We start from the raw sequence: 11,165 nt of genomic DNA, 5'->3' as shown, positions 1-11,165 counted from the left end.
ACCTGAAGAGCTTGATGTGGTAGCTCCAAAACTGAACCCGGAAGATGCAGTACTGTTACTGCTGGCTCCTGATCCAAACACAAATGGAGGGGCAGCTGAGCCAGTGCTGGATGTGGTGGCTGGCTTGCTATCTTGAGGAAATAACAAAGACTGAGATGTACTGGACTCTGTAGAGTTACCGAAGGCAGAGCTGCTGACAGGATTGCTGGCCTGTCCAAACACAAAGGCTGCCACAGGAGGGTTGGAGGAAGAGGTGGAACTACCAAATATGCCACCACTGGATGAAGTGGCTGGTGCACTGGAACTAGAGGAACTGCTATTCAAGAAGCTAAACACTGGCTTTGCTACACCTTGATCTGTAAAACAATAATTGAGAAACAAACATAAATCCTTAAGAACAAATTGTCTAACAAAATGTTCCTATTATATAAATTAAGATTATTTTATAGTTTGACTCATCAAATAAACATCTATTAACACTTTGAAATGTCAAAGTGTCTACCTTTTATGATTTATGGATTTTCTCTTTAGACAAAGACCTTCAAACATTCAAATAAAAAGTCCTGTGGCTATGTATATAAATTTAATAAGAAATACACAGCACCTCACATCCAAATCTAACTTGACTTTGTATTCAGAAACCAAATCCTGATAGAAGAAACGAGGTGTACTTTTATGTGTTTGACCATACCGTTTGTCATTTTACAGCAGCAGAAATTTATCCACATGAACAAATCAACCAGTTAACCTCCTCACAATACTGACTGGACCTCAGCATTTGCTAACTCCTGCTAACTAGTGCACAATGTCACACTTGTGGCACCCTAAATTAGCAATGTACACATCTATTTCCTTGGCTGACACTGTCATCAGATTGTTAATTAGTGCCTGCATGCCATTCTCAAATTCCTTGTCCATTCACTTTTCCTACAAATTTCAGAAGTAGCTTAGCTTGACAAGATGTATAAAATCTAAGAACTGAAATGAGGTGAACAGGAGAAATACTTTCCCCCAGGAATGGGTTCATTTTCTATGCTCAGCATTATCACCATTGTAAATTACAACACTTAGAACATACAAGTCATGTTTATGCTGTACAACTACTGATTGTCAACTTGGAGGGAACCTTTAGATTTTTACATGGTAATCATGAATCTATAACCCAACAAGCTTTCCTTTCCACTTTCCCAATATCTCAGAGCTCCAATGCTGCACAACATGCTATAGGTGAAGGTAAGGTCAAATCTGATCAAATGACAAGTAATTTTAATTCTGGTGTTTTTTGGTGGGGGGAGCAGCCTGTTTACAAATTTCCAAGTAAAAATAAAAACTGCTCGTGGCTATGTGAATTTCTCATTTGGGGGTTAATAATTCATTGAGTGTTTCCAAATTACTTTTCAAAGATGTTAATGAAAGTGTCCAATTTACAATCTTTGCATGTCTGAAAATAGCTACATTTTGCTTTTATGTCTGATCAAATCTGGCTAGTTACAAAATGGTTCAAGATTATTGCATTTGTAGGTCACTGTTTGATGCTGGGAATAAAACCCAGGGCTTTGCCCAAGTCTTTGAGAGTATTCTCTTTACCACTGAATTAAGAGCTAGCTCAGTCATTTCCATTTTTAAGACCAGTGTCCTTTTAACTTAATTTTTAACCAAATGTGTGTAGGCATCAAATATCTCTGAAGCTGGAGTTACAGGCAGTTCTGAGCCACCTAAAATGGGTGCTGGAATCCAAACTTGTATCCTCTTTAAAGAGCAGTATGCATAGCTCCAGCCTCGGTGTCTTATTTTACATTCAGAAAATACTCACGTCAATGTTCTAACATTTCCCTAGACCATTTAATTTCAAAGTCCCTACAAATGCAGCTGTCTGTCATTGCACTGCTCTGGGAAACCCCATTACAGTAGTCAGACTTTCTAGATGATGTTCTTCCTACTACTCCACCGGCCAGACAGCTTTACTTCAACAATCTTCTTTAGCTTTTTAATGGTTTTTTTTTTACCCTCCCCCTTTCTTAGTTCTCAAAATTATCTGTTTTCTTAGAGTTTAATTATATTTACTGCCTATGTTTCTCAAATGCTTTGACTCGTTATCCATGAGTGATTGTTTACAAGTGATTATACTTATAAATAAAAACATAAAAATGCATCAATTTTAATTATAATGTCCAAATGATAGAAAGACATATATAAAGTGTCCCATCTTGCACTTTCTATTACAGCTGTTTTTCACAAATTAGATCCCATCAGAGCCATGGGTATTTGGATCAATTAAAACAGAAAAGTCTGAGCTCTTTCCCTCAAGACTTCTAAACACAACTTGTAAAAAACAGTTTTTTAGTACTTACCAGTTGTAGTACTGGTTTGATTTCCAAACGAAAACGTGGGCTTGGCTAGCTGCTCCGACTCTTTCACAGATGGTTTTGCCACACTGAAACTAAATGTTGGCTTGGAAGCACTCTCATCTTTGGTTTGCTCCGAATTTCCAAAGGAAAATACTGGTTGACACTTTGGCTCCTCATTGTCAGCTTTCTTTCCAAATACCAAAGAAGTAGAAGTAACAGGTTCTTGCTGTTTCTCCTCTGTCCTTCCCAAAACAAACATTGAGGCAGACTCTACTTTACCAAAAGTGAACCCACCCTTGGTGACAGAAGAATCTTCTTTCTTTGCTTCTGTTGTCTTGTATGTGAAAGGGGTCATCGAGACACCCTTAGTTTCTATGGGTCCAAAATTGAAGCCACTCTTGTTATCTGAGGTCACTGTGGTGTCAGTAGCAGCAGTGGGAGGGTTACTAACACCTGCACCAAAGCTAAAGCCTGCAGATGAAGACTTTGGGAGCTCCTCTTTCTTTTCTTGCTGCCCAAGAGTAGATACCCCAAACTGAAATGGAGCTGAAGAAGCTGGGTTGCTTAAGCCAGAAGTCAGTCCAAACTTAAAATGATCATTCTTGCTGTCATTTTTAATTTCTTCAGGTTTGGAATCAGAAGACACTCCAAATTTAAAATCTCCAGTTGGTTTAGAAAACTTAAAGTTTGTATTCATGGAGTTTGTAGACCCAGAGTCTGATGAAGTGCCTAATTTGAATCCTCCCTGATCTCCAAATTTAAAATTTCCAGTGCTTGTAAAAGTTTGAGAAAGTCCAGAAGAGGATGACGGGATACCAAATTTGAAGGCTGAGGGTGCTGGATTTAAAGATGAAGATGTCCCAAAGCCTTCAAAAATAGAAAACACAAAAAGACACCAAATTAATGTGCTTATCCTGAAAACCACATCATAGGACAGCTCTGAAAAGGCCTATATGCCACTTCCATCTCTAAGACTGGAAGGTCAAGAAAGGTGAGAGAACATGTGTTGGTGAGGACACTGAGAACAGCAGGTACTTCCCCATCCAGTAGCTAGAGATCGAAACTATGAATGATTACAAAAAAAATCGAAATCATATATCCTCTAAAACTCAGCAATTTTAGAGCTGAGATTTGCCTTATGATAAATTGAGACACACAAAATACTGGGAGGATAAATTGAGACACACAAAATACTGTGAGGTCCAGGCAGCTTGAAGGATAAAAACCAAAAACATGGCAAAAGTAACCCTGAATAAAAACAAATGTGAAAACAAAAGGTAGGTGATATACAAACTTCCTGACAAGAAAGAAGGAAATCACAATATCTAAACGGCAGTGTTTGCTTAGGACAGGTATAAAAAGCCCTTTTGGAAGGTAAAGCATTGCACTAGCCTTTGGGAAAAGAGTTTGATACCAGCCTGGGCTACAGACAGAGTTCCAGGACAGGCTCCAAGGCAGAGAAACTCTGCCTCGGGGGAGGAAAAAAGCCAAGGGGAAAAAAGGTCAGGCTTTTGGGTGATGCAAATACTAGATTACTGGCCTATGCCACCATTTGTGTTGAGAGTTCTCTTGTACTCAGACATACTCAGAGGCTAAATGATTTAAAGTAAAGTCCTAAGGGTGTTAAGTTTTCAGTTATGGAATAGTCAAGTTCATACCCCAACCTGGAAACTGAGTAACACAAAATTCCTTACCCAGATACACCGATCTTGACACTAAGATGCAACTAATTTGATTTTACCATCATCCACAAATACAACAAAAAAGAAAACAAACAAAAAACCCAAGGACCATGTCTCATTTTCCATAATTACTCAGAGAATGGGTTCCTTGAAAAACAAATCTGCCCCCATATATTCACTTGTAACTAGGTATTAGAGAGCTTCTTTCAACGCCTTACCTTTAAACTCTGACTTTGTGCCTGGCTTTGCACTTTCACATGCTATGCACTTGGTAGAGTCTGCTTTATTTTGCACTAGGCACACTTCACAGTCCCAGCTGCCCTCAGGTTTTTTGAACTTATCCAATCCTAGACAGCCTCCAGAAGACAGAGAGTCAGAGGCAGGGCTGCTGTTTGAGGCAGATACCGAACCTAGAAGCAATGGGAAAACTGATGAAAAATTTAATTTACATTATCATACCATCTTTGGGTAGCTCTGGACATCCTGAAACTCACTCTTGTAGTACCATCCTTAATGACACCACTGACTACACATTTTTTTTTTTCAAATTTCCTTAACCCTTCCTATTAAACCATACACACAGCCAGAAAGGGAGCCTTATATTGTTCTAAATAGGACAGACTTCTCATATTTCATTTAACACTGCAAATAAACATCTTGCTATAACCTTAGTGAGTTTACTCTTAAATTCAAGTTTGAGCTAATCCCAGTTTATCTGTTTAAAATTTGGGACTGGGATAATGGTTTAGTGGTTCAAGTGCTTACAAACAAACGAAAAGACCACAGTTCCCCTCTGAGATCCCTGAGAATTATAGGCATACCCCACCTATAATTCCAGCCTTGGAAGGTGAAAACAAGGGAACCTTAGAGCAAGTTAGCTAGCAAGCAGACTAATCACATTAGCCAGCTCTGTGTTTTAATGAGACCCAGCATCAAAGATATAAGATAGGGGAAAAGACCAGGCCACCACAGACACGCATACCATATACATGTGCACAGCCCACACAGACACATGGAATGAGAAAAACAGGTGGGCTATATTTTCACAAATTAGGGGCTAAGACCTGGGGAGATGGCTTAGTCAGTCAAGTACATATCTTTCAAAAACAAGAAACTTGAATTTGATTCCCAGTAACAGCATTTAAAGAGAAAATGTGAAAAATTAGGGTTTTTATGACTAAAGGGCTGGGTTTGCTGGCACATGGCTTTAATTCCAACACTCCAAGAGGCAGAGGTAGGCAAAGCAGCTGAGTTCAAGATCAGTCTGGCCTCTGTAACAAGTTTCGGGCCAGCCAGGGCCACACATGTCCTTAATAATGTCCAAATTCCTTCAATTATTACAGACATGTAAAATACAAGATGTAAATTTCAGGCAAAACACAAAATGCATGGCCATCTACATTGAAATTATTTGAAAAATAATTTTCCCACAGACTAGCCCCAAGCCTATTATTACTTTTACACATTCTCACTAGAAGCTATTCTACAGGTATTTATTAACGTAACTGAATTATAAGACATAAAGATTACTAAAATAATATGAAACAAATATGCTCCTGGTCTAAAAGGGGAAAAAATATATAAACAAACATATGGTAACACAACCAGCAAGTGACAGATCTTAAGTGTGCAAAAGAGGAAGAAAACAGAAAGGAGTAAGAAAGAAAATAAAGGTAATGACTCACTCAAATGACACTGGAAAGAGGAATCAAGGTATGATGTATAAACCAGAGCCCAGATACAGCCATTTATCCTTGGGTCCATCTACACAAGCTCTACCTGTTCATTCTCCCATAGTCATGGAAACAGTCTCAGCAGTTTTAAATATGTTCTATTCTCTTTTGCCAGCAAAATTGCTGTCTGGTGTCCGTCACTGATCCACTACCTACCTGACAAAGTATCTCTCACCTTCAGTGATGGTTTTAAGCACTAGTGTAACCATTTCCTCATCTCTATCTGCAACCCACACTTCCCTGCTTTATAAGCTTATCTAGAAGGCCCCAGTCTTTATATTTCCCAAGTACAATCAATCTGTCTGAGCCTTCTATTGTTGAGTTTTCTCATTTCTTTTCGAGAATTTCATGAGTACAATGTATTTTCATCATATCCACCTCTCCTATATTCCAAGAACTCCCATGACCTCCACCCACGTCTAAAAATGTATGTCCTCTTCTATAGTTGTTATTTGGATGTATGTAAAAAACACAAAGCCTTACCCACATGTTCATGACTGTAGACTAACCACTTGGACATGAGCTACCTACCTATCAGGGGGCTCATAACTGAAAAAAGTCTCCCTCCCTCAACAGCCAAAAGCAAACAGGAACGGGACTTCATAAGCCCTTCTCCCACTTGTGCTGGAATGTTGGCAGATATGCATGGTCTTGTGCAGGTCTTATGCATGTCACTGAAGGTTCATGAGTGCAAGAACCCTGTCACATCTTTTGCAGTATTCTTCCCAGCCTGGTCATCTTTTCTATGGATAGTTTAGTTCCCTTACTAAAACACTTAGTCTTGGTCTTATTCTAGTCACCTTCTTCAGAGATTATTCTGCCATAGTGTTTTCCTCTATATGGTTAATCCAAGTTCAATGTTTAATTTCTTCCAGGCCCTTAAATTAGCAGAGTTCAGCTTGGAGCTCTATCCCTTAATTCACTCAACTCACATCTACTCACTTGACTTCAAATATCAAACTATTTCCTATGATCTCAATCTACACCCCAGCCCTAAGTAATGAGCTGTAGGCCCTATGATGTAGCCAAAGGCCTCACAAATATATCTGAATGCCAACTTCAGCAGTGTGAAGTTAATCTATCTTTAACCATACATTGTTCTAAATCCTCCCTTATCAACTCCATCATCTCATTCCTTATCACCATTATCTGCCATTACATTACTCATAATCTTCTTAAGATGCCTTTGAAGTACACTGTTCACAACCATTCCTAATTCTAATTCTAGGGGATCTGATACCCTCATCTGACCTCCATGGTACACATGCATACATTCATGCATGCAGACATACATATAACACATACAGGCAAAACACTCATAAAATAAAACAAATAAATCTATAAATAACTTGAAAAATAAAGTTTAAGCCTAGAAATATGACTCAGCACTTAAGATTGCTTGCTGCTCTTTAAAAGATTTTAGTTCCCTCTAAGTCTAGTTCCAGGGAATCCAATACCATCTTCTGGCTTCTACAGGCTAGCACACATGTGCTTATAAACAGATGCACAAACACACAATCCCCCCCCCCCCCAAAATGAGGGCTGGAGGCAGAGGCAAGTGACTTCTAGTTCCAGGCCAAATTTGGTGTGTGTGTACATGTATGTGTGGTATGTATGTTATGTTTGTATCAAGTTCCAGACTAGCAATGCTTACATAGTTAGAACCTCTGCTTACGTAGTTAGAACCTATCTAAAAACTAGTAAGAAAAAAATTAAAATTTGACCAAATCATCCCTGTGCTGAAAATGACAGGGCATTGTGCCCAGAGTAAAGCTTGTGTCGTTTTCATAGGATTCCATTGTTCCTGCATATATTTACTTCCTGATTCAAAGTTTCATTACCCATCTGTCAACTCAGAGTTCTAGCTTCCTGCATGCCTTTTCTGAGGTGAGGAGACAGTGCCAGATGGGAAGAGTCAAATATTTTGAATGAGGATTCTGATAGCTCGTTTTTGACACCAGAAGAAATTAGAAATAGGGGCATGATTTAAGAGTTCAGGCAAGGAATCTGGCTAGTAACAGATCCCCACATTACAGAATACAGCTAATGTAATATGATATAACAAAAGCAGGAGTCTTCACTCCTAACACAAACATGTTAATTACTATCCATATTACCACATACTCCCAAAACGAATTTAAAAATGAATCAGTAATTCTAACTTTGAAAAAAGACCTCAAACCAAATTCCATTTCTCTAACCAAGCTAAGAATTTTTCACCAATTAATTAAATTGCAATCACTGTACAATCTGGTAGACAGCACATGGCTACAGGTAGCACCAATAATATTAAGAAAAGAGACACTAGCATAAAGCATGACTGCCTAGCTCTTAAAGAACCTCCTATAAATGACCACTCCCCTTCCTCATTTCTACAGACAAAAGAAGACAAGGCATGAAGGTCTGAGAAAGACTACCCCATTCTGAGAGCTTTCAGTTATCTTCATTTGTCAACCACATCAATTATCACAAAGAGGAATATTCCCAATAACTGTACACAAAAAGAGCAGGTATAGTATAGAATGAACCAGTTCACAACCTATTCTAAGTGAACAGGTAGTCTAATATTAACCACAAAGTGGTTTTTAAAAATTAGGATTAAGAAGAAATGTTCCATCTGCAACCGTTTAAAACACCAAGATTGTTACTGTTTCACAGTTAAGTGAAGCGCAAAACTATTCCATACAAGTGTAAAACATACCTGGTTTCTCAGACATACAGGAGACACATTTATTGTCTTCAGCCTTATTACAAACACAGCATACTGGACATTCCCAAGATCCCACAGGCCTTTTGAATTTATCTCCAAATCCTAGTGTACCAGTGCTCACAGTGCAGCTAGAAGAGGAAGCAGTCACAGGACTTTCTGAAGACACCGCCAACGTGAGGACTCGCTTCACACCAGTGCCAGGTTTGGGTGTTTCACAGGCTACACATTTTACGGCTTCAGGCTTATTTTGTACTAAACAGGTATCACAATCCCAAGTTCCTACTGCTGGTTTAAACTTATCTGCAAAGCCTGTCCCTGATGTAGAAGCTGGTTTGTCACTTTTGCTTGGTGTCCCAATTCCAGCCTGTTTAGCAGTTTCTTTCGGTGACAGTTTAGCTGCTTGACAGGCTATACACTTATTGTCTGTGACTTTGTTCTGGAGGAGACATGTGTCACACTGCCATGATGATCCAGCTTTTAAACTTTCTCCAAACTCAATTCCACTAGAAGAAAAAGTACTTATGGCTGGTCTTGTATAAACCATTGGGCTTGTAGTGGTGGGCTGAACAGCAGGAGAATCAACCTTTGGTGATAAAAAACCTACAGTGGGGAAATAAAAGAATGTTCTTTTAAAATGAGGCAGTGGACTCTGCTAATCAAAGCATTAACTGCAATATTATGGGAGGAAAACATTTATATTATCACCAAGTTAATACCATCCAAGAACTACTAAGGTTTTTGTCGGTTACTTACACAATCATATTTAATCTGGGTACATATGGCACTTAAACCTACTTAAAATTCTGTTAAGTATAAGAACAGATCATCTTTACACTACACATCACTTTCTCCCTCTAAAACTTTCTAGTCTGATGTTCTCGTTTGAACTTACTGTCAGGTACCACTGCTGTCCACATTTTATTCTCCTCTCTGCAGCAATGAACTTAATACTCTTCTTAGCCTTCCTCCTCATCCATCCCTCGTAGGTATTCCCACAGCTAAGTGAAGTGACCTTAATATCTGTAATCTTTGAGTGCTGCCTAGTCTTAATCCATTGCTGTGGTAATCTACCCTCAGTAACTCTAGCTAAGTCAAACAGGCATTAACTATCTGACAGAAGTTCCTCCAATGCAACAGGATTGTAAGGATATTTTGTTATACCTCACTATCTAGCTGAGGTCAACCTTGAGTGCATCACCTCCTGCCTCAATCTCTTGAGTGTTGGAATTACAGTGTACACCACCAAGCCTAGACAAGGATTATCTTTAATTGCAGTAAACTTTAAAAAGGCATAGTTTGATGAAAATCCCAAAGATGTGGCAAACCCTCTGGGCAGGCCTACATATACAAAGTGATTAAGATCCAATCTACACTCACAAAGAGGAATTTTGGTCACATAAACTGAAGTCAAATGCATGAAATCTCTCTTCAATACAATTTCAGAGTACTTTTATTTTGTTTATTAATGTTTATTAATGGTATATTTTGACAACCAAGAAAAATATTCACATGGAACTATGGGTTAGAATGGTAGGGTACCTTTCATTAAACTGATTCACTGAACTACTGACACAGTGTCCCGGAAATGTCTTTATTTAAAACCTGTAATGTACCTCTCACATTACATACACCATCAGGGATCTAGTTTTCCAGCTTTTAGTGCCACGGAAAAGAAGATTGGTAAAGGTGTTCCACTGATATCAAGATATTATCCAGCTGGGTATAGTAGGGCACATCTTTAAGCCCAGCACTTAGGAGGCAGAAGCAGGCAAATCATTTTGAGCTTGAGCTCAACCTGGTTAGTGTTTCTAAGCCAGCCAGGGTCACACAGTGAGACCCTGAATTCAAAAAAAAATAAAATAAAAAACCCAGTGAATTGCTTTTAGCCTAAAGGGAATACAATCCACGAACTTCTATATACTTCCCATGATTAGCAATTCCCTATCAGTTATGAGTTTAATTGCAATCAGTAAGGCTGGCAAAATCACAGTAGCAATTTTCTGGGAGCCACTACATGTTCTTTTTCCTTCCTTTGTCAGATTTTCCCAATTCCATCCAAATGAAGACTCAAATTTTTTTCTGTTTAAAGTTTAATTAAAGGGGACAAGATTATGAAGAAAAGTGTAGCTCTAAATATATGTGTGGTGAAAAAGTTACATAATTGGTTAATTCTAGTCCATGTACTTTGAAGTTCAGCCATACTTTGCACTATCTATAAAGGAAGGAAACTGAACCCAAACAACCTAATCCTTTGACCCTTGTTATAAAGGACAAGGTTATTTTTTAAACCTTAATCCATTATTTTTCAACCTTAATCCATTATACACTGAATACACACATCTGCTGAGTAAATATGCATTCTTTCTGGGCTATTAGGTTACCTTATTTAGAAACAACCTTACATCTATATACTATTCATTACAATTCAAACTTTAAAAATTCTCTTTAACTTCAAACTGAAAAATGTATTCCTATTTAATTTCTAGTCATCCTCTTCAAATTACCTGTTACCCTGACCTGATCATTACATGTTTTTATATGTAGTCACTCAGGTATAATATAATTAAACTATACCTGAGTACATATAAAAACGTTAATAAAAAAATAAGCATTGCACTAACTACTAACTTTCAAGTCTTGAGCATTATCCTTCAAATAGATAACACTTTGGCAAATTTAGCCAATTTGTACA

At 38.2% G+C, this 11,165-nt stretch overlaps 1 protein-coding gene across 2 annotated transcripts in view; it reads right to left on the bottom strand.

Moving 5' to 3' along the window:
- The window catches only part of Nup153 (nucleoporin 153), a 47,402-nt gene that overhangs the window by 5,429 nt on the left and 30,808 nt on the right, over nt 1-11,165 (bottom strand). For both annotated transcript variants that reach the window (XM_075969754.1, XM_075969753.1), the window contains 4 exons: nt 8,465-9,073; nt 4,249-4,440; nt 2,352-3,215; nt 3-356 (listed from right to left, as the gene is read on the bottom strand). In XM_075969754.1, coding sequence (XP_075825869.1) covers nt 3-356; nt 2,352-3,215; nt 4,249-4,440; nt 8,465-9,073 — 2,019 coding nt within the window. The remainder of the gene's footprint in view (nt 1-2; nt 357-2,351; nt 3,216-4,248; nt 4,441-8,464; nt 9,074-11,165) is intronic.

Source organism: Microtus pennsylvanicus, chromosome 4, assembly GCF_037038515.1.
Source record: "Microtus pennsylvanicus isolate mMicPen1 chromosome 4, mMicPen1.hap1, whole genome shotgun sequence".
NCBI lineage: Eukaryota > Metazoa > Chordata > Mammalia > Rodentia > Cricetidae > Microtus > Microtus pennsylvanicus.
This window is presented reverse-complemented; position numbering and strand designations above follow the sequence as displayed.